Source organism: Takifugu flavidus, chromosome 20 (assembly GCF_003711565.1).
Source record: "Takifugu flavidus isolate HTHZ2018 chromosome 20, ASM371156v2, whole genome shotgun sequence".
Lineage (NCBI taxonomy): Eukaryota > Metazoa > Chordata > Actinopteri > Tetraodontiformes > Tetraodontidae > Takifugu > Takifugu flavidus.
In genome coordinates, this window is record NC_079539.1 from 10,464,608 (window position 1) to 10,492,596 (window position 27,989).

General features: G+C 44.4%; 2 protein-coding genes across 4 annotated transcripts; one reads left to right on the plus strand and one right to left on the minus strand.

Moving 5' to 3' along the window:
- Positions 1-785: 785 nt before the first annotated feature.
- ralgps1 (Ral GEF with PH domain and SH3 binding motif 1) lies at positions 786-22,022 on the plus strand. Of its 2 annotated transcripts, none has more exons than XM_057018087.1 (20): positions 786-1,082; positions 2,579-2,715; positions 2,805-2,904; positions 3,378-3,428; positions 3,810-3,893; positions 4,123-4,212; positions 4,296-4,388; positions 4,990-5,116; positions 8,425-8,562; positions 9,469-9,562; positions 11,548-11,615; positions 12,291-12,414; positions 16,396-16,547; positions 17,020-17,068; positions 17,258-17,338; positions 17,720-17,825; positions 19,442-19,534; positions 19,610-19,715; positions 19,789-19,880; positions 20,601-22,022. In XM_057018087.1, the coding sequence occupies exons 2-20, from the start codon at positions 2,672-2,674 to the stop codon at positions 20,628-20,630; spliced, it is 1,722 nt and encodes a 573-aa protein (XP_056874067.1). In that variant the 5' UTR covers positions 786-1,082; positions 2,579-2,671; the 3' UTR covers positions 20,631-22,022. The 2 variants fall into 2 exon arrangements, with proteins under 2 accessions (XP_056874067.1, XP_056874066.1); XM_057018086.1 differs by having other exon boundaries at positions 787-1,082; positions 2,800-2,904.
- Positions 22,023-22,672: 650 nt separating this feature from the next.
- Positions 22,673-27,857, minus strand: fbxw2 (F-box and WD repeat domain containing 2). Of its 2 annotated transcripts, XM_057018088.1 has the most exons (8): positions 27,379-27,857; positions 26,661-26,955; positions 25,859-26,081; positions 25,097-25,291; positions 24,888-25,021; positions 24,710-24,796; positions 24,452-24,621; positions 22,673-23,699 (listed from the first exon to the last, which is right to left on the minus strand). In XM_057018088.1, the coding sequence occupies exons 2-8, from the start codon at positions 26,925-26,927 to the stop codon at positions 23,411-23,413; spliced, it is 1,365 nt and encodes a 454-aa protein (XP_056874068.1). In that variant the 5' UTR covers positions 26,928-26,955; positions 27,379-27,857; the 3' UTR covers positions 22,673-23,410. The 2 variants fall into 2 exon arrangements, with proteins under 2 accessions (XP_056874068.1, XP_056874069.1); XM_057018089.1 differs by having other exon boundaries at positions 26,661-27,857.
- Positions 27,858-27,989: the final 132 nt, after the last annotated feature.

Genomic DNA, 27,989 nt, shown 5'->3' on the forward strand with positions numbered 1-27,989 from the left:
ACATCAAGTTCTTTGGTTTCTGCTGCAGACAGTTTGGTGATGCAGTGTGCTCTCATAGCAGCTCAGAACTTGTTAAAAGACACGTCACAATCTCAGACGATTGAAATGAAAAAACGAAACTTGATGGTTGAAAAAAAAACAGCTAATGGACAAACATCTCAGACAATAATGAGTAAATTATGAACGGCTGCAGAAAATAGGGATTTAGCTTTTTATACACAAGGGGAGGAGGAATGCAGATATCTATGGCCAGAATAGGAGGAAATAGAAATAATGTCTTATATGATGAGAGGAAAGAAATTAAAAGCCAAACAGAATTAAGGGGGGGATAACTATTCAGAGAACATACCTTTTTTTCTTTTTCAAAGCTAGCTTTTAGTGGCACATAGTTGTTAACCTACATTTGCAATTATCTGTAGGCTAATAGAGGTTCGTGTAGTGTTGTTTGATCTCTATTCTGGTCAACTCCAAAAAGGCACTCCAACAGAGCCTTGTGGGAAATCCTTCTCCCCGCACTAAAAAAAAAGAAGAAGCAATTTTCCATATATGTTTGTGATAAGGCCATAGAGAAATGGTGTCCGAACTAGAATTAAATTGTCAGGAACATATCGTTTGTTCTTAAGCTTTGCACCGTATGGGCTTAAGGCATGCACCTGCGAATTAAAGTCGCCATTTCAGAGGCACCTATTGGACAGTTTTTATTAGGGGCGGGATCTTTTCCGGAAAGTAGGCAAATGATTAGTCCTTACAACTGCCTGTCAAGATGAGCGCAACTATCTGTCACTTCCTGCTTCTGATATTTATTAATTTGTTTCCTTCTCCTGACCGCTGGTGTTTAACGTCACTGCCATGTTTGCGATACTTCTGCTCACGTTTACCGGACGATTCTAATGTAGCAGCCTTCCCGTTGGACTGTAGGGAGCACTTCCCTCCTGGACTCTGCTGGCCAAAGACAGCCATTGTTTGGCAAACGCCCACGTCCGGACGTTCCGTGCTGATTTGAGATCAGTGATTTAGACATTTTCATATTCATTGATCCACCGTTAACAGCAACAGAGGAATGTTGCTGTGCCAAACTGAAGGTAACAACAGCCCATTCAGCAATGTGTGTGTGTGTGTGTATATATATATATATATATAAATAAATATATTTATTTATATATATATATTTATTTATTTATATATATATATATATTTATAATTTCCTTTGCCCTCCATCAGAGCATTGACCATGGTCAGGTGGTTGATTTTTGGGCGTCTTCAGAACATGTCAGTATTCTTGTTCTCTTGAGGATCTCAGTGTGAGGTGTGCTACCATCAGTGTGAGAAATCCCGGAGACTGAGTATCCCAAATACCGCGGATGCTTGCTGAATTCTGTTTTGCTCTATGTTTTCAATGCTGTTGTCTTCACATTGTCTACTTTAAAATAAGTGGTGTGGGAAGGGTGCTGGTGCTCCACAGCCACACAACCTCTGTTTTGGCAGTTTTGAGGTTTAGTCCCAACCTACTGGATGCCTTAACTGCAGCATTAAGGAAGGCTGGAGGTCTTCTGTAGCGTGAGCCACAAGAGCTCAATAATTTGCATACTAATGGAGAAGATGGGTGACACATATGACAAAGATGTTCAAGATCACATGTGCAAATATACACCCTGTCCAACCCCTGTGCAAAAAGGGAAGGAGGACGACTCTTCACCCATTATGGTCACCCTATCAATCACAGAACTGTTGGAGGATGTTCACAACTTGTTTGGGCATCCAAACCCAAGGAGGATATCCCACAGCTGGTCTCCTTGCACAGTGCCAAGGGTTTGGAAAGGTTGACAAAGACCAAAAGCGGGTTCTGGTATTGCACCCTGCACTTATCCTGAAGTTGCCTGGCTGTGAAGACCACATGCACATAAAACAATGTACAGTGATTTTATCCATCTCAGTCACTCACAGATAGTATATGTTTCTCCAGTGATATGAAGGTGTTTTAAATCCAGGCCCAGGCTGCTTACACATCACTTTCTTTTAATAAGATGAAGTCAAATAACTAAAAACAAAAGAGTGAGCACAGACTCCCACCAAGTAGCTCATATCCCTACATTTTGTGACTTACACCCAAAACTAATACTCAAATTACTTGGAATACCTTCAATGGTTTGTTTTCTACCTCTGTATGTTGTGTTGGTGAAAAGATGGATGATTGGGGCGGCAGGTTATAGACTATGATTACAATTAGAGAATTAAGGCATGTGGAGGGCCCGGGTCGTCTTCCTTTAATGGAGGTTGTTCCACCTAAAAACAAGCAGCTCACCTATTGTGACTGACACCTGTAGTAGACTTTTGACTTTTTGCAAAGGCACTAAAACAAGGCTACATAACATATTTGATTGCTTAATGCTCACAGACAATTGACTTTGACCTTAGGTACATCAGAGGTCACGGTCCCTCCAAAATCCAGAACAACACCAACATTTATTCATCTGCTAAAAAGGATAGAAATAAAATATAATTATGAAATATAGTAATGAAAATAATAAATATAAGAATCACATGTAAATAATGAAGTTCATTCTTCCTGTTTCTTCAGGAATGGGTGGAAGATGTGTGTGTCCCAGCTGAAGGCTTCAGCTGCCCTGATCTGCACAGAGCAGCCGGCCCTCTGAGAGCATGTATCACAAGAATGGACTCTCAGATGGAACCAGCATCAATTCATTCACTTCGGAGGTAAGAACATGCCAATTTACTGTTAGTAAATACCTAAGTTGTGTTGAGAGCGTGTATGTGTGTGTGTTTGTGTGTCTGTCTAAGGTCAGCAGCAGCTGCGATTCTCTGGATGCCCCTTGTGACGAGTACGCCAAGAGCTACGACGCGGTTGTCTTTGACGTGCTGAGGGTGACGCCTGAAGAGTTTGCCGTGAGTACGAGGTTTTTACAGGTGAACAGGTGGATTTCAGGTCCATATCTGGACCAATAAAGGATGTTGGCTCACTGAGCTATCAACATTAGCCAGCAGTTAGGTATGATGTGGGAATAACTGTTTATTTTGGGAATAATTGAGTTAAGGTTTGTGTATGTTTATATACATATCTTTTTTTTTTTTTTAAATTCCTCTGGTTTGTTACACATATTAGGGAAAAACTTCCTTAAAAATGTTTTCATACATGTTTAGTAATAGTGGAAAAGTTGCATTCAGTAGCTTCTGTTATTGAGTAACGTCCTATTAACCATCGTTCGATCACAGAAGCCATTTAAACATTTCCTGTGCTTCCAACTGAAGACATGTTCCACTGCAATGCTTGTACACTGGATGCTACATTTGATGCAAGAGCGCCTCTTTTAGGCAAATGAAGCAACATTCACTTCATTTTTAATTTCCTGGTACTTTAGAGCCAAATCACACTGATGGACGCCCCTGTCTTCAAAGCCATACAGCCAGAGGTAAGTGAGTGGACATGGGTCCCACACCTGAGCAAAATTTCCTTTTAAATTAATGTTTTAGTCACTAAAGAAGGTTCTCCATGCAGTTTAATCTGAGCAGGTCCTTGTAGAGCCTTATGATTTAACCTAAAACAAGGCACCTCCACAATCTCAAAAGGTTTTAATAAGTATTGTCTCCCTCAGTATAAACACTGGCAGTTGGTTTTGTCCAAACGCACATGGCTTGAAGGATAGAAAGTCATTAGCAGGATAATGGGAAAGGGCTGTCCAAAAATACTGCCAACATATATCTGGGAGCTAGAACAACTCCATAACATGACATGCTGTGAGGGTTAGGTTTGTATACCTGTTGGTAATGGTTCGTCCTTCCCTGAATGCCAGGAACTGGCCAGCTGTGGATGGAACAGGAAAGAAAAGCACAGTTTAGCTCCCAATGTGGTGGCATTCACCTGCAGATTCAACCAGGTACGTTCCTCTCTACTTCTGTCGCCTCTGCTGAATGAGGCTATGGCTGTCTGTCTGGACAGATATCATTAAACAAGGAGCTCCTCTGAAACCTCAGTATCAGTTAGTGTATCATTAGTGCTCTATGCTTATCTCATCATTTTTGGGACACTTATAATAATAAATAAAGTTTTTGGGCTGCATAATAAAGAGGGACCTTGTTAAGTGTCTTCTAAATGTTGAGTTGCAGGTGAGCTTTTGGCTGGTGCGAGAAATTTTAACTGCCCAGAAGCTGAAAATTCGTGCAGAAATACTGAGCCATTTTGTAAAAATCGCAAAGGTAAGATCCCTCAATAAAAACAAATCTAGTGTATAGCCGCTGATGTAACAGTAGTAAAAGAGTAAATGCTTATTTGTGTACAGAAACTGTTGGAACTGAACAACCTCCACTCTCTGGTGTCCGTGGTGTCTGCTCTGCAGAGCGCTCCCATCTTCAGACTCAGCAAAACGTGGTCGGTAAGTCTTGAGCTCCGCATCCTTTCACGTGAAACATCAGCCAAATGGTGAACTCTGTTTCCTGTCTTCACTGTAAACTATTAAATCAACGCATTCAGACATTCCCATCATATCACATCATAATGAAGAAATGATGAGATGTTTTTTCTCCAGAGGCCAGTGGTCAATTCCCTGACCTCAGAATATTCTGCAGACCCCTTTGGCTGAACCCGCCTCATCAAATCCTCTTATGTACTTATTCTCTTCTGCTGAGTTCTACATTGATGCTTTTGTCTTTTAGAATTTTGAGCTTTGTCGCAGCAATAGACATGTATGATTAAATCCATGCGTCCTCTTTTATTCTTTACATTTTTATTATTTAATTTCATCATCCGGTCCAGTGTTCCTCCAACTAAATTCACATTATTAATTTAGAATCAGGTCTATATGGAATATACAAGTGTGATTTACTGTAAATGTGAAATAAAACAGGATCTACTCAAAAGTTAGTTTTCACTTTGTGTATAATTTTCAGACTTCCAGGAAAATAGATGGTTTGGTGGTAATAAGGGAGTTCCAACAGTATCCACTGTGTGTGTAAACATTTTCTCTGGTTCTGTAGTTGATCAGTCGGAAGGACAAAGCCACGTTTGAGAAGCTGAACTATCTGACGTCTAAGGAAGAGAACTACACTCGCATGAGAGAATACATGCGCTCCTTGAAGATGGAGCCCTGTATTCCTTACCTTGGTAAGTGTCCATCTGTAATAGGGACCTTAAAACATACAAAATATCAAATAAAAAAGCAGCGGTACCTCCTGTTTAAAGTTTTAAATAGTTGTGAGTCCCAAAGAGAGAGATAAGATCAGAGCTGTAGGGTGTTCTGAAGGTATTTCATAACACGATGAAGGAGCAAAATACTGTACGAAAACGCTGATTCACCAAGTTCAGTGACGACGCCAGCTAGTGGAACAGTGGGAGCTGTTCCAGTGGGATCGAACAGTGGGAGTCGGAGGAGAACATGGATATGAAGGAAGCCTGCTCAGTAGAGCTTTTGTTGGTTTCTCCTCAGGCCTAAAGAAGGCCAAGACACCAGCTTAGAGAGATGTGTAAATTTGTGATGAAGGCGCTGTGGTAGACTGAGTCAGGAGGCAGTGTTTCCAGAGAACTTGCTCTAGAGTGCGAATAAAATCAGGCTCATCCTTATTTTTTGACTAATTCTGTGTACCGCTGCAACACAGAGGTCACAAAGGTTACAGTTACAGCCAGCTCACACACTCTTTTATTTTCTTTCTTGACCACTTTAGCCCTTTGGGTTCATGGGGTGCTGGAGCCTAGGCCAGCTGCATATGGGCGAAGTTTAATTTAATTAAAATGTAGCCAAAGGGGTTTGTATCAATCATGTCAAATCTCACTAGAGGTGCAAACTGTCATTTAACATTGGTGTGTATAGGAGGGCCTAGAGCAGTGTAAGGATGAAAACAGGAAAACTTCCCAATCAATCGTCATCTCTCTCAGAACCATGTCTTTGATCTTTGCAAAGGAACCTCAAAATGTACGGATGTTTGGGAGGATATTCTGGTCACTTTACATAACAGAGAAGGTCACTTTATAATGAAAGGTCTTTCGTTTAACATAAAATAGCCCCTTGGACCTTTTGGAAGATGCACCTCTTCAGCAAAGTACCTTGGCTTTGATCTTTGAAAGAATTTCCCTCTTCACCATGGTCATTCTTTCAATAGTAGAAATTTTCGCAAATTAACATTGCCCATGTCTCCAGATTGTATTGTTGAAATATGAAGACAATCCGATAAAAGCTTTAGGAGAAGAAATGACAAAACTCAGGTCAAAGTGGCATTTTCAAGTCTAAATGAAGGACTTCTTGTTCGACTTAGAACATGGCTCCAAGAGACTTTTTATAAGTCTTGGTATGTTACATGAGCCTACCATTTTTTTTGTGTATATTTGAAACTATACCTGGGGGCTTCTCCAAGAACCTGTTCCAAGGTGGAACAGGGGAGCCATTTCTGCAGGCCCATTGCTGGATCTTTGGAACCTTTGCAAACTTTCATGAGTTTTCTAGCATTACTTAGGGAAAAATAAGAATTATACAACAGTTAGTTCAGACCAAGTAATGTGATTGGACAAGAGACATTCTATGATTCCTGATATAGAGGGCAAGAGGACGGGGACTTTTTACAGACGCATCATTCCTCTGTACAGATGCTCCAATAGTCGATACTTAACTGATTGGCAACAACCTGTCTCTCGACCAGTCGTGGGACTGTTTGTGTTGGCAGAGCCAAATAAATGATAAAGGAAACCAATCCTAATCACTTCTCGCTTATTACTGTTATGGTAATAAATGTGATAGTAAACATTTCAAAAGCAACAGGTTGAGGTTGATGCTCGGTGCTGGAACCTAATTAGTGCTCCATAAAACGAGCTGCTATTCCAACAAGTGGTTGTTCACTCCCTGTAGCTCCAATATTAAATTAATTGGAGAAAATCATTGAAAACTGCAAAAAAAACTCTATTTTTAAGTCATCATTTCTCCTACACGGTTTAATGTAATCTCACGATCACTAGTTTTCACACGAACCCCCACAACAATATCCGCCATTGCTAAATGATTCAACTTTGGGAGCAGCGGAACATGCAGTTTATACTAAATGGATGTTAGGTGTGGGTGAGGTAGACGATGTTCTGCATGGTGGGGGTGCATGGACTGGGGGTGTTAGGCATGAGGTGAGGAATGGGCCAGATCCAGAGGCACACAGTCACAAGTTTGTGTGGAATCATCTGGTTTTTCCCAGTATACACTTAAAAAGAAAGGCTGTCATCCAGCCATAAACATAAGCATTTTAAAAAGTCCCTCCTGAGATCTGATGGGGAGTTTTGATCATAAACTGAGATTTTGTTGCATTGAGGGCCAAATTTAGAGCTTTTAATGAACTGTTCAGCATCTGAAACAGGCAGAAAGTCATCAATGCTCAAGTTAAAGAGGAAGCAACAGAGTAGATTATGGTGTCATCTACATAGAAATGTGATTTGGCTGAGGCTATGTCTTTCTCAATGTTATTCATAAGAAGGAGAACCATTAGCTTAAAAAATTAACTGTCAGAACTGAAAAAGCTTCTGAGGTGAAATGTCTTTGAAAAAGAATGAAAGTCCAGTTTAATTCTTTAAGCTAAGAGACACTCTGGACTCTCCGAGAACTCTCCAGAAGATTTAATGTGTGGCCCTCTGCACATGTGCTGTGTTCTACCTGACAGATACTGAACAGCCGCTGCACCCACACCGAGCGGTCAGTCGAATGTGTTCTATGCTTATGATGATTGAAGCCTTCTTCTCATTCTTATGTCAGGGAACCCTGACATAAGAATGAGACATGAGGACATGACTGTCAGCCCCCCACCCAGTATCACCGACAGCTTGCTCCCAAACATACAAAGGTTTCCTATATTTGAAATACTCAATAATCAGCTGATAGTACTGAAATACTGAATAATACTCAGAATAACTGACTGGTCATCAATAAAAATGTGAACAAAGAGAAAATGAAACACAAATAAAATCTATAGATGCTGCTTAGTAACTAAAGAAAAGAGTAAATGTCCAATAGAGCAGTTTGTATGAAAGTGCATCTGTTTTGCTTCTATTCCTCAGCTGTATGGAGTAATGAGCCGCCAGAGCTGTACCTTCACAACACCTACCTGTAGATCACGATGGCTCGTCACCTACAAGGGCTCAGCTCTAGAATGTTTCTCTTGTCTGGCAACTGCAGAGCCGACCTTGTTTGTCAAATCATTTTTAACCTTTTAAAACTTTCAGATTTTAAAACTTCATTACTAACTTGATAAATGCACTAAAATGACCAAAAGGGAATAACATTTCAGGTTTTTTATTGATGGCTGTTGATCTGTGAGCATAAAAGGGTTTCTTAAATATTATTGATGAAAATCATGTGTTCGGTCAGCCCTGTTGAAACTAAAGGTGTCATCAATCTTGTCTTGAGCCGATCTCCACTGACTTGGCGCATCGACGTATCTCCTCAGGTATATACTTGCTAGACATGATCTACATTGACTCCGCCTACCCTTCGTCAGAAAGCATCATGGAGACAGAGCAGCGCACCAATCAGATGAACAATCTTCTCAGAGTTATGTCTGACCAGCAGATGTCGTGCAATTATGGTAAGAAACCACAAAGGCATCAGCACTTTTCAAGTGTGAGGTATTTTCTCTTTCAGTGGTATTTGATGTCACTGCCTGTGTGGGATTTTTCTATGCAAAAAGATATTTACTTAGACAGAAGTAAAATTTTTGGTAACTCCCATTAAGACCCCACATAGAGACCTGGGTCCCCACAACAATATATCAAGCCAACAGTGAAGAACCTAAGCTTTAGAATGGATCCAGAACTTTATCACATCGGATCATCATAAAATGGAGCATTTTTTGCATGTGGCAGCTTGCCAAAATCATGCCAAGAGTAAAAAGAAGATATTTTGAGACAACAACCCATGCATTGGTCACCACTAGGCTGGATTACTGTACTCAGGTCAGATGGTCAGACTGCTCTTTATTAAAACCCAAGACCAGATATAAGATCAGAGTGGACTGGGCTTTTTCTGAAGTGGGATACCGACTCTTGGAAGACCCCCCCCCCCTCTTCAGATAGGTTGCTACACTGACTGATGATATGTCTCTGCTGAAAACACACCTGTCCTCACTGGATTTCTTTACCTGGAAGATCAGTTCTGTTTTTTTCCTGATAATTATTCCATTGTTTAAGACTCTTTACAGGATGAAGCAGAAGCAAATATTTGGACATTGAACTGGGTATTCCAATTTTCATTTGCAGAAAAATTAAACTAATAAGCATTACACAACCCCCTCCTCCCCCTAAGAGTGTGGATCTGGTATTCAGTATAGAACTAGATCCTAATTGGCACATTGAATTGGTCTTGAAAGGCCAGACAAATAGAAGTCCGTGGGTTCCTCACGAAGACCACTCCTATTTTTTATAGATCTTTTTATGCATCTGATTATACTGTATATTTAATTTTGATAATTTTATGCTCTTTTGATCTTTTGTAGATCACTTGGTGACCCTGCCACATGTCCAGAAGTATCTGTTGTCAGTTCACTACATAGAAGAGCTACAGAAGTTTGTTGAGGATGACAACTTTAAGTAAGTTTCATTTCAGTGATTTGTGTGTGCGACTTGGCACTTGGCTGGGACAAAACAGAAGGTGGGAGGCGGGGGGGACATTGAGTCCGAGTGGACCATGTTCCGTGCCTCCATTGTTGAGGCGGCTGACCGGTGCTGTGGCCGCAAGGTGGTTGGTGCCTGTCGTGGCGGCAATGCACGAACCCGTGAGAGATGCCGTCAAGCTGAAGAAGGAGTCGTATCGGGCCTTACTGGCCTGTGGGACTCCTGAGGCAGCAGATAGGTACCGGCAGGCCAAGCTGAGTGCAGCTACGGCTGTTGGCGAGGCAAAGACCCGGGCATGGGAAGAGTTCGGTGAGGCCATGGAGGACGAATTTCGGACGGCCTCGAAAAGGTTCTGGACCACCATCAGGCGTCTGAGGAAGGGGAAGCAGTGCACTGTCAACACTGTGTATAGTGGTGATGGTGTGCTGTTGACCTCAACTCGAGATGTTGTGGATCGGTGGAAGGAATACTTCGAGGACCTCCTCAATCCCACCAACACGCCAACACAACTTCCAGTGAGGAAGTAGGGCCTGGGAACCTGGGAATAGGCTCTCATATCTCCGGGGCTGAAGTTGCCGAGGTAGTCAAAAAACTCCTCGGTGGCAAGGCCCTGGGGGTGGATGAGATCCGCCCTTTCCTTAAGGCTCTGGATGTTGTAGGGCTGTCGTGGTTGACTCGACTCTGCAACACTGCGTGGACATCAGGGGCGGTGCCGCTGGATTGGCAGACCGGGTTGGTAGTCCCTCTTTTTAAGAAGGGGGAGTTCCAACTATAGGGGGATCACACTCCTCAGCCTCCCTGGTAAGGTGTATTCAGGGGTACTGGAGAGGAGGGTCTGCCGGATAGTCGAACCTCGGAGGAGCAATGTGGTTTTCGTCCTGGGCGTGGAACAGTGGACTAGCTCTACACCCTCAGCAGGGTCTTTGAGGGTGCATGGGAGTTTGCCCAACCAGTGTTTTGTGGACTTGGAGAAGGCGTTCGACCGTGTCCCTCGGGGGGTCCTCCGAGAGTATGGGATGTCAGGCCCGCTCCCTGTACGATCGGTGTCAGAGTTTGGTCTGCATTGCTGGCAGTAAGTCGAACTCGTTTCCGGTGAGAGTTGGTCTCCACCGATTCTGTTCATAATTTTTATGGACAGAATTTTTAGGTGCAGTCATGGTGTTGAGGGGGTCCGGTTTGGTGACCTCAGGATCGGGTCTCGGGTCCTGTTGGTGTCATCGGCCCGTGACCTCCAACTATCACTGGATTGGTTCGCCGCCACATGTGAAGCGGCTGGGATGAAAATCAGCACCTCCAAATTTGAGGCCATGGTTCTCAACTGGGAAAAGGTGGATTGCCTTCTCCGGGTCAAGGAGGAGATCCTCTCCCAAGTGGAGGAGTTCAAGTGCCTCGGGGTCTTGTTCACGAGTGAGGGAAGAATGGAGCAGGAGATCGACAGGCGGATCGGTGCGGTGTCCGCAGTAATGCGGAGATAGGGTGAGAAGCTCTGCCATCCGGGAGGAGCTCGGAGTAGAGCCGCTACTCCTCCGCGTTGAGAGGAGTCAGATGGGGTGGCTTGGGCATCTAGTTAGGATGCCCCGTGGACGCCTCCCGGGTGAGGTGTTCAGGGCATGTCCCTCCGGTAGGAGACCCCCGGGAAGACCCAGGACACGTTGGAGAAACTATGTCTCTCAACTGGCCTGAGAACGCCTGGGGATCCCTCCGGATGAGCTGGAAGAAGTAGCTGGGGAGAGGGAAGTCTGGGCTGCCCCCGCGACCCAACCCCGGATAAGTGGTAGAGGATGGATGGATGGATGGATGGATGGATGGATGGATGATAGATGGACGGACATATCACGCAACTGGAACTTTAGGGCAATAAAACATTTAACAAATTTAAAGAACCTGTTTTCTTTGATATTGCAGAACTGATTTTGCCTCTTGCCAAATGTTTTGTCTGATAGAAGCATCCTGTGTTTCAGTTTGTCCCTGAAGATTGAACCTGGCGATGGCTCACCTCGTTTTGCCTCTTATAAGAAAGACCTGGCAGGTAAACACAAAGCTACATTTAAAAGTTCATCAGTATGCGACTCGACACCTTGTCGTTCTTCTACATAATATTCACACGTCTCGCTAGGGGATTAAGCTTCCTGCAACCCTGACACAAGAATTTATCTCAATCCTCCAGCCTTGGTCAGCCAGTGAAAGGTGTTCTGCACCGCACCCATTCATCCTATGTGCTATAAATAGTGTGTGCATATAACACCCCCTTGGTTCAAAATTTTTTCTCAGCTGAGAGCTTATCTCACGCTGGAGCTTCACTTGCTTAAACTGCACTGTCTGTGAGCCCTGTATGCACTCACTTAGTTCCACGGAATACATGGATGGTTCTGAAGTCCAGCCCCAGTCTTTGTACTTAAGGTGGTGGTTCTTGTTGCCTGATTGAGCTCGCAGTGTTTGCTTCTTTCAGTGGGCAGCAAGCAGCTCTACGTCTCCTGAGCTAAACGCCGAAAAGAGACTGTGGGTCATAAAGCAGCACCCTGCCAACTGGGCGGTGTAGGCTATAGCTTTGGCGTATGCAGACCTTAAGTCATCAGCCTGAATTCAAACCTAGTTCTGGTTCTGGTTCTGTTTTGTCCATCAGTTCTAGCCATTGACTGTGTTGTATGTGGTATCTATACATTTGATTTGAAGCTGAAGCTGTTATCTTTTGTCATCATTTCAGGTGTGTCGCAGGTTCCTGCCACGCTGAGTTGTCGACGCCCTACATGTCCCGATGCCTCCATTGGAGCTCGAATCCCATCTCTACCCCTTTCACATCACAGGAAGAGTCACAGTGTAGGAAACAAGTGAGTGTAACAGCTGCTTTTCCATGAGGGAAATTCTGATTTATATGATGACATGGAAATGGATGAATCCATACAGTTGCAGCAAAATGTAGTATAAACGAAGCTAATTCTTTCGCCAAAGGTCAGGAATTCCAAGAAATTTTACTACCAAAAATATTAATCAATAGTCCAATATTCAGTTTGTAACTGAATTTTTAACTAACTAATTTTATGTACCTTTTATCTGTGATCTCATCTGTTTTTTTGTTTCGGTCGAAATCGGATCATCTTCAAAACCATAAAAAACACCACGCATCAAAACAAATCAGTTATTCAGTTATTCATTACGTCTGTCTGTCTGTCTGTCTGTCTGTCTGTCTGTCTGTCTGTCTGTCTGTATCAGCATCTATTACAATCAAAATTATCTCTGGATAGCTATGAAGTTGGTGATACCTGTAGATGGATACAGAGGAAGGAGAGGAGAGGAGAGGAGGAGAGGAGAGGAGAGGAGAGGAGAGGAGAGGAGAGGAGAGGAGGAGAGGAGAGGAGATGAGATGAGATGAGATGAGATGAGATGAGATGAGATGAGATGAGATGAGATGAGATCTGTAGTGATCATGGGATCAGGAGAGGTTCAGGACCAAACACCATGACTTCAGTTTTTCCTGGTTAAGGAGGAGGAAATTTGAAGACATCCAGGACTTTATGTCTTTAAGACAGGTCTGGAGCTTCACTAACTTCTCTGTCTCCTCGGGTTTCATGGATAAATAAAGCTGAGTGTCAGCATAACGATGAAAATCTATCCCATGCTGCCGAATAATGTTCCCTAAGGGAAGCATGTACAAGGTGAAAAGGATTGGTCCAAGTACAGAACCTTGAGGAACTCCATGGCTAACCCTACTGTATGAGGAGGGAACGCCATGGACATGAGCAAACTGGTATCTATCTGATAAATATGATCTAAACCAGTCTAGTGCTGTCCCTTTAATGCCAATCACATGTTCCAGTCTATGTAACAGGATGCTGTGATCAACTGTATCAATTGTGTCTTCTTTTGCAGGCTGTTGAAACTAAAATTAGCAGTGTTTGCTCATTGTAGTACCAGAATATTTCAGTGTTTCAGGGTCGATAGATTTACTTAAATTAAACCTCTTCCAAATCCTTGTACGTATTGTTGTACAGAATACATGATCTGTGCAACTGCAGTTCTTTCAATTCTCTGTATCTGCAATGTAACCTGTCCTTAATTGTTGTTTTACCAGAATATTTTCAAACCATTCTCTTTATATTTCAAGATAAGCTTATTTTTAATAGCGTTAAATTACGATGCAATCAATATGCACCATCTCCACTTTCGCTAAAATAGAGGTAATCTCGTTTGACCGGAAAGTTCGACTTTATAATTTACTTCATTATAAATACTTTTCATTTGAGTCATTTGGCCTTTCTGTGCTGCCCATTCAGGAGCAGCTCATGCCTGCCTGTATTACTGGAACTGGGGCAAATCTAACACCCAAAATACACTACCGCTCAAAAGTTGTAGCACACCACAATTTTTCCGTTTTTTTACTAAAAATCATTCAGTTTATTGTGTCATTGCACTCTCAAATGAAAGCATAGAACAAGTAAACAATGTGAGTTGAAAAAGAAATGATGGGATCAATTTATAGACCAGAATTTGTTCCAAACTTTGTACTCATCAAAGTATCCACCTTTGGCAGATCAGCTGAACACACTTGTGTCTTTCTTTTTACAACCAAAGTTCTTCCCAAGTCTGTTGCAGAAGTTCCCATAAATGTCTGGCACATGGCTTTCACACTTCTGTCCAGTTCATCCCAAGCCAGCTCGATGGGGTCTGAGTCTGGACGCTCTGCTGGCCACCCCGTGTTTTCAAGCTGACCATCTTTTTTCCTGATGTAGTTTTGGCATAGCTTGGATTTGTGTTTTGGGTCATTGTCTTGCTGTAGGATGAACCTCTGACCAACATACCAGTGGGTATTGCATGGCGCTGCAGAATGCTGTGGTCGCCACTCTGTACAAGTCACCGACCCTGATCCAGCAAAACAGCCCCAGCCCATCACACTTCCTCCTCCATGTTTGACAGTGGGTGTCACACACTGTGGAACCATCCTCTCGCCTACTGGACTGCGTACAAAGATGCTGCAGGATAAACCGAAGATTTGAAATTTTGATTCATCAGTCCATAATACCTTCTTCCAGTCTTCAGTAGTCCAGTGGGGGTGCTCGTGGCCTAGGAGCGCCTCTTTGTCTTAGTCTGACATCTGTCCAACCTGCAGCTCCAAGTCTTCTCTTCACAGTTGAAACTGAGACTTGCTCACCACTATTAAGCTGTGCTTGAAGCTGTTGTCCCGTGAGCCGTCCATCACACAAGCTGTTCACTCTGAGAAACTTGTCCTCTGATTCAGTTGTGGCTTTGGGATGGCGAGACTGCTTCCTGCCAGCGTTTCCCCCAGTTTCTCAGTGCCTTTTGATGGTGAAGTAAACTGTACTCACTGACACCTGCTGAGAAAGATTTACATTTTTAACACTACTAACACTAACACACTATTTTCTGCAGTACAATACTGTTCACCTGATGCTCATAAGGGTCAAGAAAGGTTGGAAGACCTGTAGGAATTAGTAGCACCAGCTGATTCATGGCTGATCAGGCTGAGCTTAGGACAAGACACAGGGATAAGGTCAGCGTTCATCAACAAGCCTTCCCCTGAAACCCACAAAAACAGCTTAAAGGACTTTAGGAAGGACAGGGAAGTAGAAGAGGGTTCCTATCATTTGGGTTCCTGGAGATCCACATCACAATCCTCTAATACCAGGCCGGTTGGGAAGAAGACCCAGCAGCAACTCCACTTCCTGAGAGTACTTAGAAAAAGTGACCTGCTGGAGAAATTGCTGGTGGCTTTTCTACTGGGCCATCGTGGAAGCATCGAGGAGAGCATCCCATGGTTCTGCATCTCATTGTGGTACTCCACTGCAGAGGGGGCTGTCTGCCCAGCCTGAAGGACATTGCTAGCTCTTGCTACCGCAGTCCAACTTAGAAATTCATGAAGGACGCATGCCACCCAGGTCAGCATCTGTTTGACCTGTTGGTGTCTGATGGGTGCTACAGGTCCCCCAGAAAAAGGACCAGCAGATTTGGGCACAGTTTATTCCCTCATGCTCTCATCACAATAAATTGCAAAATAAATATTAATGTTTCCATCCATCTGCATTAATTTCACTAGGTGCAACATTATTATTCGCTCCTCACACAAAGTTGACCTCTACTGACATGTGGGATGTATAAATTTCTGATTTATGTGCATCTTGTCACCTTCCTGCTATTTTAGGTTATGCTATTCCTCTTATTTGTGTTGCATTAATCTGGAGAGAGTCTTGAAGTCAGTAGTGACACAGTTTGGCTGGTGGAGTCTGATCTATTCTTTCCCATGGTCCTATGGTCCTTTATCTTCTTAACTCCAGCTGTGTCTGTTAGCGAGGAGAGTGCCACACTGATGGTGGATCTTTTATCTGCAGGAAGCAAACAGGATCTTTGCGTGACCTTGGGGGTTCAAAACTGAGCAATGAGGGGAAACCTTTTCCCCTCATTGCTCAGTTTTGTTAGACTGCCAGCTCTGAGAAGAGTCCTTGGGGGTCCAAACGTCTCCCAGTTCAGAGTGATGGAGGCCACTGAGCTCTGGGGAACTTCAGAGCAGCAGAAATGTTCTTGTAATGTTCTCCAGCTCTGTGCCTCCATCTTCTCAGCTCCTGGTTTGGTTGTTCCTCTGACAGCTTCGGCTGTTGGACCTCCTACAGACCCAGGAAGTCCTGACCCATCATGTCTAATGTGAAAGGGTGACAGTACTGCACTAAAATGGGTGCCTGCCTCATGCTAGCTCGTCCCATCTGGGAGTGCAGCCATATGCACTGGAGATGGTTTCACCCTATCCAACAGTGAAATTACTTGTCCCTGAAGGTGAGCTTATGACTACTTTCTGTCCACAGCATGATGTTTCAGTACGGCATGGCAGCGAGCAGAAGTGCCACCTTTCCTATCGAAAAACCACGCCACCTGCTGGATGACAGCTTCCTAGAGTCTCAGAGCCCAGTCAGACATGATCCCCACACTACATTTGCATCTAATGGCCTGTCTTTGGGTATGTATACCTTATGGTGCATTCATGGTCAGGACAAAGACTGCTTACACAGATGAGGCAAAAGGGAAGACAAAAGTCCTCCTGATGGCTCAGACATCATCTACCATCTTCCATCCGCACTGCTTTTGGGAAAAAATCACCACAGAATATTTTTCCTAAACACAAGTTTATTAAAAACAAAAATCCTGGATAGAAAATGTATAATGTAAAATGTGGGAAAATATTGAATTAGAAAGAGACATACTGTTTACTGATGTATAGTCAGTCACATGCTTTCAGTCACCGCTGGATGCAGCTACAGCTAAAGCTGAGACATTAGCTATCATTGTGTTGATAACAGATACGTTCCTGTTCTGCTGCTCGATCCTGCTGCTTTTCAGAATCATTATACAGAATAAATGCAAAAGAATCTTCCATGTTTAGACCCCAACATATTGTCTCTCCAGCACTCCTTTTCTTTCTAACCCACCAGGCAGCAGTGAAAGTTCTTTTGGTGAGGAACTATCGCCTGTAATGGAGAGGTACAAGCTTGTTTTATTGTCTGTCTGTCTATCTGTCTGTCTGGCTGGCTGGCTGGCTGGCTGGCTGGCTGGCTGGCTGGCTGGCTGGCTGGCTGGCTGTGGCCAGAAATCATTTAGGCTTGTAGTGTTGGTCGAAACAACCCAAAACAATCCTTCACTCCTGCTGACTGTATGTCCTCTGCAACACAGGGGACGCATGTATGCAACACTGGGCCCCAACTGGAGGGTCCCCCATCCCAACTCGCCAAGGAACCACGCCTACGCTTACAGGTACTCTTCAGTGTGCTAAACAGCTGCTGCATGTGTGGCTATGAGTGTGTGGCTGCCCCCATAGTGTTTTTCTCTTTCTGGAGATATAACCAGGGCAGTCTCCTAGCTCAATCTCCCAGCTGTCTCGCAGCTCAGTTTCCTAGCTGTCAGCTGACCAGGGAGACAACATACCTACTGCCATCTTGTGCTTTCAGTGGTGTCCTCATGCTCAGGTCTTCAGATAGTTCTAACCTATTGAGTAAGTGACCTAACTAACCGGGTTGAGTGAGCAGGTCTGTGGAACCCTGGCAGCTCACGTGGACTCTTAATACTAACGTTCTAGTGGAGCTTTACATTCTGTTCAATCCCTTTTTCTGCTTCTGCTTCTCCACCATGAAACAGCTCCGCTGCTGCCAGTCCACAGTGTGGGCGTGATGAATCCAATGGTGCCACCATAGAAGGTCCACTGCGACGGAAAACGTTGCTGAAAGAGGGACGAAAGCCCAGGGTGATTGACTGGTTTCAGCCTCACTGTTGTGCTGTACAACTCATCTCATGACCTTTTAGATCTCTTCATTTGGAGTTAGATGTGCAGGCAGTCTTGGTGTGATCTTTCCTTCAACTTTCAATGATAAGGTGAAGGTCCACCTTCATATTGGAGCTTCCAGAACCTCACACTTAAGCCAGACTTTAGAGTCCCAGTGTGCTGTCGCAGCAGCTTTACTTTCTTCTCATGTTTCACCAGGATATCTTCTGCTTGTGCTTCCTTTATTTAAATAATTCCAACAGGAAGGATCTTTTTCTCCTAAAGACCTTTGGCCTGGTTGACTTTAGGCTGTGGAACCAACAACTGTGTGAGTTAGGGTTAGGGGTTAGAGTTAGGTTAAGGTTAGGGTTAGGTTAGGGTTATGGTGAGGGGTTAGGTTCATTAGGGTTAGGTGGGTTCGGGTTAGGGTAGGGCTCGGGTTCGTTGAGTTATGGTTAGGTTAGCATTAGGGTAAGGTTCGGTGGGTTAGGGTTGGGTTGAGTTAGGGTTAGTTGGGTTTTGGTCCAGTTACTGTTAGGGTAAGGTTAGGGGTAAGGGTTAGGTGGGTTAGGGTTAGGGTAAGGTTGGGGTTGTGACCCTGATATATAAATAAAACTACAGAGGAAGCCTGCGTAGGTTAAGGTGGGTTAGGGTTATGGTTAGGGGAATTGAGGTTAGGGGGATTGGGGTTAGGGTTGTGGCAATCAAACTACAAAGGAAGCACATGTAGGGACGCATCAGTGCAGATTAAAAAAAACAATAACAGCGAGGTGCCAAGTGTTTAGTGGACTGCTGCTCTGCTGCTGCTGTAGCTGCTGCTGCTGTAGCTGCTGCTGCTGTAGCTGCTGCTCTGCTGCTGCTGTAGCTGCTGCTGCTTTAGCTGCTGCTAGGGTAGCTGATGCTGCTGCTGTAGCGGCTGCTGCTTTAGCTGCTGCTGGGGTAGCTGATGCTGCTGCTGTAGCGGCTGCTGCTGTAGCTGCTGCTGCTACTGTAGCTGCTGCTGCTCTGCTGCTGCTGCTGTAGCTGCTGCTGCTGCTGCTGCTGCTGCTGTAGCTGCTGCTGGGGTAGCTGATGCTGCTGTAGCTGCTGCTGGGGTAGCTGATGCTGCTGCTGTAGCTGCTGCTGCTGTAGCTGCTGCTGCTGCTGCTACTGTAGCTGCTGCTGCTTTAGCTGCTGCTGGGGTAGCTGATGCTGCTGCTGTAGCTGCTGCTGCTCTGCTGCTGCTGTAGCTGCTGCTGCTACTGTAGCTGCTGCTGCTGTAGCTGCTGCTGCTGCTGTAGCTGATGCTGCTGCTGTAGCTGCTGCTGCTACTGTAGCTGCTGCTGCTGCTACTACTGTAGCTGCTGCTGTAGCTGCTAAACGTTTTGAAGCTCTGTCTTAGAGTTTTGTTTTCCGTTTCTGTGTATTTGAGACATTAGGGGCTGACTAAGGGTCCTTCAAATAAATCACATCTGTGTCATCTGCCTAAAGATGAAGAGCTGTCTTTGTTTTGATAAAAAACACTTCCACAAGATGGGAAGAGCTGCTCCTCAAGATGAAATCACATTTGACTTGACTGGAATATTTACACCTGCTCCATTTGATCTGCTGTCCTTCAGTTGTCCTCTTGGACTAGATTTTGGATCAGTCTTTCTGGGTCAACACTGACGTTCTATGGAGCGAAAGCACTTAGGGCCTCGGAGAGGAAGCACGTAAGTTAAACATCAGCTCAACTGCAGCTCAGCTGTGGATGTTATGAGCTCAAATGTCCTCCAACCTCTCTGCAGTACAAGTCCAGTCCCTGTAAGAAGGTGTGTGTCACTGGCTGGATGGTGCTACTTCCAGATGATCCATCCAGGCTGAACGTTTTCCAGCTCAGTAACCCTGACAAAGGTCTTTCTTACTGTCTTTGTCTTCTTTGCCTTTGTTTGCCTTTGAGTTCACACTGAAATATTTGCTTTTGCAGGTGATGTTTACAAGTTCCAGACAGGATCCAGGTTTTCAGCCATCATTTGGCACAAAAAGCTGGAAGAGGCTTGTAGAGGCAGCAGACCAAAGGTACGTGCACGCCCTTCACTCTTGGTGCTTCTGATGGCTCCTTCATGGGTTCTAATGGCTCCGAATGCTCCCATTAAACACAGCATCGGCACTTGTTCATGATTTTTGCATTTTTAAAACCAAAATAAATAAAATTAAGGTGAAAGTGAGCCAGTTTTCACCTGCAGTCTATGGTGTTGTGTTTGTCGCCACGTGTTGGGGGGTTTTCCTGCCACCGTAGCATGTTGGGGCTCAGGCCCTGCGTTTCTGTAAAGCTCCTAGAGATTCTGTGGACCATAAGAGACTTGGAGAAATTGTGATGAAATGAATTGAACTCATTTAAATGTAACAATAACAATGCTACATTCACAGGAATAGTTTGATCCAATATGGTTTGACCTTCGGGACTCTATTCAAAGTCAAATATGACCAGACTAGCTGAAGTATTATTGAATGCTATCACACACGGCAAAGGAAATCACCTTAAACTCAAAATATTTAGATATGAAGTCGTTTTTTTAACAAGCACCCTTCGTGACAGGACTTAAGCCATCTTTTTTCTTCTGCAGCTACTTTAATGTGGATAATAGAGTCTTTCATTCCTCCAGTGATGCTGCGTCAGCCCGAGGAATGTCAGGATGTTCTTCTTCATGTGTTTGTGTAACAGTGAGCGCAGCCTGAAGAGCGCGGCAGATGTTTCCAGCTACCTCAGCACTGACTGTGAATCTCTTCTCCTGACAGATACCACTGAACCTCATGACCTTTGAATGAGTGACCCAGGAGTTCCAGTGCTTGGAAGGTATCGTCCACCCGCCAGACCCAGTGGAATATATCAGCTAAAGCTTCTGGTGGTTCTGGCTGTGTCCCTGCTTCACCCGTGTTTTGACCCACGTTGGGTCCTGCTGCAGTTGTTCTCTCTGCAGCCTTCGCCATAGGAACATCAGCATCAGTCCTAGTTTTCTGAACATTGTGAGCCTGAGGAGAGTCCTCAGGTCATAGCTGATGTGACAGTTTGGATCTAAGTCCCCAATTTTCAAACGCAGCCTGAACAGTCGAGTTTAGACTCATCCAAGATTAACACTGTTGTAGGTGCTCCTGTTGCATGATGGCCCTCACCAGTACCGCAGCGTTTGTGGTGGCCGTGAGGTGGAAAAGGCCTGAAATGGCTTCGCTCTTCACCTTTTCCATGAAGCCAGTTAACTTTTCCACAGTGTTACTTCCTGGATGGTAAATGGACTCAAACACACACGTTCAACCACGGCTGGAGGATCCACCTTCCTTTTTGGAGGGTTGCCCACACATGCAGGGCCAGTTCAGCCAGGGGAGAGCCGCACGGCATTATGGGAATTAGTGACTATACTGTAAATTTCATCATGAACGTTCCCTCATCTACATCATCTGAAGGAGAATCTGGGCGGCGAGCTTTGACTTTATTACTGGGATTACTGGACTGGATGGACCCACACTACGGTTACCACGGTTACTAACTGGCTCAGACCAGCCTAGTTCAGCCAGAACAAGAAGTCAGTCAGAAGTTTGTGCAGCACAAGTGAAGTAAAATATTTCAGGAAGAACTTGTACAGAATCAGTATGAAACATAAATGTCAGTGATCAGAGATGTAACTGCTGCTTCATTACCATCCATCCATCCATCCATCCATCCATCCATCCATCCATCCATCCATCCATCCATCCATCCATCATGTGAATACTGAAATCTCAGCATGTGTCTGCTTGGCTGCTTTGATACTTTGTGCTGTTGCAGCAATTATAAAAACTATAAAATCTTAAATTATGAGAAGTATTAATATCTACACAACCCAAAGACGTTGACTGTGTTTTCTGTTTACTCTGTTGTGTCATGTGTTCATAAGTACCTTGTACTCTCAAGGCTTGATTAAATGTCATTAAAAACATTCATTTTGTGCTTGCAAAGTGAATATTAGTGTTACTGTTTTTGACGGCAGTGAAGATGAAGAGCACTTTCCCTCCTCTCACAGCAGATACTCACCCATGAAACCTGAGTAAAATCTCCAAGAACAGGACAAGATTCCTTCACCTGAATAAACCGGGGGGAGGTTTCCCACAATAAGAATGTAAAGTTGGGATCTTTGCATCGGCTGTGCTGACAGGAAAACCTCTCAACTCCAGATGTTCTCAGTTTGACAGTGTAGCCTTTATTTTCTAACAGTCAAACCACAACCCACAGATTACATGACTGAAGATTCTGATCTCAGGAATCATACACATCATACACTTTCTGCCTCATCCCAACATTTAATAACAGAAAATATTTTTTTAAATGTGGGGACAGAGCATCACCTTGGTAAACACCTCTTTTGACTGCATTAGGCCTGAAATTGGCCTCCAGGTTGGTCTTCTGCCCCCGTGGAGTTTAGTGAGAAGGCTCCAAGAACTCCAGGATCCAGGTATGAGTGACTGATCTGTCAACCAGTAGTTGGTTCTTTACCCAGATGTCTGCATAGATTCTCAATCATCCAGGTCCTAGTTATCCAAGTACAATCTCTGCTTTGAATGGACTTGTTAGGGGGTTTTCTTGAAGATGTTTTGCCTTCTCTCCAGAAGGCTTCTTCAGTTCTAAACTCGCTGATGGCAGAGCCAAAAAATATGGCCCTAGTGAACCATTAGCATGCTAATGATTTGGGTGGTCACCCGAGTGTCGTCAGCAGGGTCGTTTGTCTAGTTTTAGTCTAGCAGGACAAGAACAGACATCAGTGATGGTCACCTGTGTCAGGAGCAGCACTGAGGCCTCCAAAGTTGGAGCGATGGAACATCAAGAAAATGTCCAGATGTTAACAGTGTTGGTGGTGTTTTAATTACAGTTGAAAAACAACAATTCTTTTTACATTCCTGTCTACAATTATCCGTTTAATATTCTGGTACAGTTGAGTTCGAATTCAGAGCTGCTCAGCAGCTTCATCCATCCACTCACTCAACTGTCCACTGCCCCCCCCCCCATCTGTCAGGCCTGTCCAGACACCCAGCAGGACTGAAACGCCGTCATCAGCCAGTCGAGTCACCTGTTTACATTTACAGTACAGATGAAGGCACCGGGATTCTTAACCTGGTCACAGGTCTGACGTGGATAAAGCTGCTCCTCCTTCAACATTAGATTTATTCTTCGCCTACTGCTGGGAATGCTGGGAATGGAGCTGCTGTGACCTCCCGTTTTGGCTCATGAACGGCGGGGAGCAGCCTGGTGTTGGAGTCCTGCAGCAGCCCAGATGTCATCCTGCCAGACCAACAGCTGCATTGTGAGGCTGGAAGGAGATGCTCGGGACCAGGATGTGACAGTACGACAGCCAATCACTGAGCAGTCATGCTGACAGATAATCGGGCTTTTTATTTTTGGAATCTTTGATGCCATCGGTGTTGTCTCAGCCTCTGTCTGATAAAAGCTTTACACTTCTGGTCAGAATGGGAAATACCAGCCACCATGAACATTTGGATATGCTGCAACAGATAAAATCAAAGCGTGGTCCATGCAGGATCGATGGTTATTCACATAGTCCGTGTCTGCCACCAGCCGCTCATCCATTTTCTTTCCACAGTACTAAATGAATGCTATGGTCGGGCATGCTGGTAGCAAATACTAGCCCAGAGTCATTGTGCCCGTCCAGTCCGTTTAGCCAGGAGGTGACGCCGGCCAAGAAGCTGGATCCTCGTTTGGACTTCCTGTAAGGTGGTAGTGGCCAGCGGCCCCATATGTCCTCTGTCCTCAGGTCCATCACATAAAGGAAGTGGTTATCAAAGAAGAGTGCGAACACCTCCCCAAAGCGCAGCAGGGACAGGTTGGCCGGCTCCCGCGTTTTAATCACCCTGCAAACACAAACACAGCCTTTAGGTGGCAGCACGTCCTGCATCCGCCGTCTCCTCAAATCTGATCCAAAATCACAGAAAATAAAACTTGTCTCTCTCACATTTATACTGAATGTAAATACTTCATGCAGCTCCTACAGCTAATTAAATAAAGGTTCAATTTAGCTCAGTTAACCCTTGATTCTGTTTATCTCAATAAGCAATTACAAAGGTCTTGTCTTGTGCAAATGCAAACATGATTTTTTTTATTCATCATTATTTAACATGAGAGTATTTTTCTCAGCACCATCACAAACTAAATGATCTCAGATTTGCGTGGCTGTGTGTTAAGTCATGACCATCAACACTGGCAGAAGTGTTTCCTTCACATAATAAAGGTCAAGTCATGCATCTCCTTCACTCTCTGCTGTCCAAAACAGATGTCACAATTTAGACTTTCATTTTCATCAATCTCTCCTAAACTGGTCCAAAAGGAGCACAAACTATATGGTGAGGGCAGCAGCCAGAGCTGCAATGACATCACTGTGGCAGAACCGTGCTAAACTGGTCTGTGGGGTCGTCAGAGGAGGAGGACTTGGGCCTCAAGGCCAGCAGGTGGCAGCCGAGTCCAGAGGAACGTTCAAGGCCAGAAGACCAACATGAGCGTTGGCAAGCATCAGCAGCACCTCGGCATGGGTCACACACACACACACACACACACACACACACACACACACACACACACACACACATACACAAGCGTCAACACTTGCCTGACTATCTCAAAACTAGCAAAGTCCCACTGATAAACACCCAGGTCAGAGCTGCACACAATGTAGCGTCCATCAAACTGCAGGCGGGGCTGAAGGCTGATGCTGCGGTCCTCAGACACCGACAGCGTCTTCAAACACTTGCAGTTAATCTCCCTGCCTAAAGGCCAGACCTGCAGAGGACAGAACAGCGTTTGCTTCATCTTCTGCACCTTTGAGTGGGAGGAGCTCACACGGGTCAGCAACACTGACAACTCCTACCTTAATCTCATACTTATCAGCACTCAGGAGGATGTAATCCCCAGGACTGTGCACCACAGACTCCACTTCACTTTTCTGTAGTATCACCTTGAGGAAGATGATCATCATCACATTAAACATTTGCTGAATAAATACAGAAGGCATCAGAAACTGCTTTGACTAAGTCCAAAGCTCTCACCTTGGTGACCCACTCTGTGTGTCCAGTCAGCGTGTTCAGACACGCACCAGCAGACAAAGCCCACACCTTCACAGTGAAGTCTGCAGAGCCGCTGACCAGCAGGTCCAGCTCATCGTTGTAGTCCACACTGAACACTGGACACACACATGTTCACATTTTAAGTCATTTGCAGTCTATTCAGGTGGTCCAGAAGCAGCAATTCAGCCCACCTGCTCCTGTGTGGCTCCGGAAGTGCTGGATCTTGGCTCCTGTGCTCCACTCCCAGCATGCTATGGTGTTGTCAAAGGACCCGGTCACCAGCTTCTGTTCATCGAACTTCACAGTGGCACACGTGTGTGTCTGGATGCCATAAATGCACTGTCCTGTACGCACGTCCCACAGTTTGACAGAGAGGTCATCAGAACCTAAACAGCAGGAGGACAGGTTTAACCGCGGCCAGCCCGGAACTGTGGCAGAAGATCAGAACCCCCTCGGTGCTCTCATGGATTTCACCTCATTCGTTTCACAGAATTGTCACTTAATACACAGAATATCTGCAAAACATGAAAGTGGAAGAATGTGTTCCAGACACTTCTATTTCTGAAGCTGACTGGGCCAATGAAGAGCACAGGTGAGGCATTCCCTCCAATCATCAGGGTGCTGTCATGGTGCAGCACAGCAGCGCTCCAGCCTGTGAACCCAGTCAGCCTCATCTGTGATGTCTGGGATGGTGCTCCACACATGCCAACACTACTTTGTAATACTGTGTTGCTCGTTTTGGCTGAATTCAAAAGTCATACAAACTTAATGTCGCTGAGGTCTTTCTCCCCTCATAATGAACCACTGTAGGGTTTCCTGTATGCGTGTGAACGATGGAGATGGATCAGATGCCTTATTTTCATTAGCACCTGGACATAATGGAGGAGCCTGACTGTGACAACAACTCAAGCAGTCCAACCCAAGCAGTGGAAACGTGAGCAGTGCGGCTGTACCTGTGCACAGAAGGCCGTCCTTGTAGTAGAGGGCGTAGACTCTGGCACTGTGGCCAATTAGAGACGAGGTCTCGAAAGCCTCCTCATCTTTCAGCTGCATCATTCGGAGTTTAGCCTTCAGGTAAACTCCTTTCCAGTGTGACGCGTCCTGAATGGACTCGTCGATCCTCCATCCCAGCTTCCGACACACCCCCTGCCACACCTCCGTGCAAGAGCTTATCACCTGTTAGGTAGAAAATAAAGTTGCTCGGTGAAAATGTGCAATATATCCCATTAGTTTGTCTCCTTTTGATGTCCAGACTAAGATCATGAGGGCAGATTCTACAGTAGATATGTGATATTTGTTTTGCACCTGTTTTAATTAAGATTTCACAGTATTAACCCCTCTGCTCATGCACCACCTTATTCTATTACAATTCCATATCCCATATTTGAATTAGTGTATAGTGTAGTTATACACATTTTACAAATTGATGTTAGTTTCATGACTATATATAAATATGTATATATACATACATACATACATCAATAAACAAATGATAGTATACTGATGATTATAGTCTTTAATGTACTATAATCTTTTTTCTTATTAGAATTATGTGTAGTTTTAATTAGCCTTCAAAAACAAGCACAAGAAGATCTTTGGCAAATGAAGTACCAACGTCACCATCGGGTGTGGACGCTGTGCTGCTGCCTCACGGTGTTCATGACTCTGAGCCGTCTCTCCTCCTCTACAGGCACCTTTTACATGTCCGTCTATGACATTCCCTCAGACATTAGCAGACATCAGGGCCTATTTTACCTTATTCCACTGTTTGCAGACCAAGCAGCAGGTGAGTAGGGTCTCAGGATCCAGCCAACGCATCAGGTAGAAGGCCAGCTCAAGGGGAAGGAGGCGCAGGAAGTCACGCTTGAGCAGTGTTTCCAGTCCATTAGACAGATGACGGAGTTGTTCAGCACCACTTAAGGAAATGAGGTGGTCCAGTGACTGGTTACGCTGCTGGTCGTTCAAAGAAAGGAAAGTGGTGGAGACCGACTCCAGCCACCCCTCAAAAGCCGCCTTCTCCATGGGCACATGAGAGCAACACCTGCAACACCTTCAGCAATGTTTTCATACAAGCCACGTTAGCATTGGTTAGCATTACCAGGACTCACTGAGTCGACATTATTAGGAGGAAAGCTAACTTACAGTTTGCATTTAAACCTTTTGAAGTTCAATCATTTGAAAAAGAAACAGGTTAAGCTACAGGACGACTTATCAAATAATGCATTACAATAGCTTGTGAGGTGACCAATTCCTGTTTGTGCTTACCTTATTAAATTACTAAAAAGCACATTTGTAGAAGAAATTCCAACATTTTAACTAATCGTCCACACCTCACACATTAGCTACTCCTGTGTTTAAGCTAAATTTAGTCAACATGTTTACACACACCAACAATATCATACGACGATGCCGACGTATCCGATTGCAACAAGAATATAAACAAATAAATCAAAAATAAAGATGAAATAATTACCAGCTTGAGTTGCAGGGTTTTCCTTATCGACACTTTCAGGGCTTCACATAGCAACGTTAGCTGTCAAGCTAAACTGTCAACATTCAAGTTGCAGCGTTTATCCACGTAACCGAGGTTCGTATCTAAAATAACATGATAAACCGATATTAGGAATATAAGATTCCATTAAGTGAGGACTTTATAATGCTCCCAATCTAGTTCCAGTATATATTTCCCGAGCAGGAAGTTCTAGAGTCCTAGATAGGTGGCTTCCATGCTCAAACTGCATCAAATCACAGGATAATGGCAACGCTGCTGGTAAAAACGAAACCCTGAATTTTGTCTAAAAGGTCTGCGTACACTCTATTTGTGTTAATATTACGCAGTAAAGACCTCCAAACATCAAACGGAATGTATGTAATGTCCTTAGAGTTTTACAAGCAAACAAGGTGAGAATTGTATTCGGTTTATTTACCTGCAAGACCAGATCTATACACGAAATAGAATCACTTCCGGTGTCACAGACAATAGGACCGCGAAGTCCCGCCTTTTCCGGTATTCTCTTTCCGCTCAGGACCTTCTTATTTTTCTGAATAAATATGAATACAGTAAACGATTAAAATATGTATTTA

Bases quoted from the DNA above. Each gene is read 5' to 3' on its own strand.
- ralgps1 (XM_057018086.1), top strand. From the start codon at position 2,659: ATGTATCACAAGAATGGACTCTCAGATGGAACCAGCATCAATTCATTC. The intron at 2,716-2,799 runs GTAAGAACATGC...TGTCTGTCTAAG, and splicing joins TCAATTCATTCACTTCGGAG to GTCAGCAGCAGCTGCGATTC. The intron at 4,389-4,989 runs GTAAGTCTTGAG...CTGGTTCTGTAG, and splicing joins GACTCAGCAAAACGTGGTCG to TTGATCAGTCGGAAGGACAA.
- fbxw2 (XM_057018088.1), bottom strand. From the start codon at position 26,927: ATGGAGAAGGCGGCTTTTGAGGGGTGGCTGGAGTCGGTCTCCACCACT. The intron at 25,292-25,858 runs GTACAGCCGCAC...CCTGCTGTTTAG, and splicing joins GGACGGCCTTCTGTGCACAG to GTTCTGATGACCTCTCTGTC. The intron at 25,022-25,096 runs GTGGGCTGAATT...GTGTGTGTCCAG, and splicing joins CCGGAGCCACACAGGAGCAG to TGTTCAGTGTGGACTACAAC.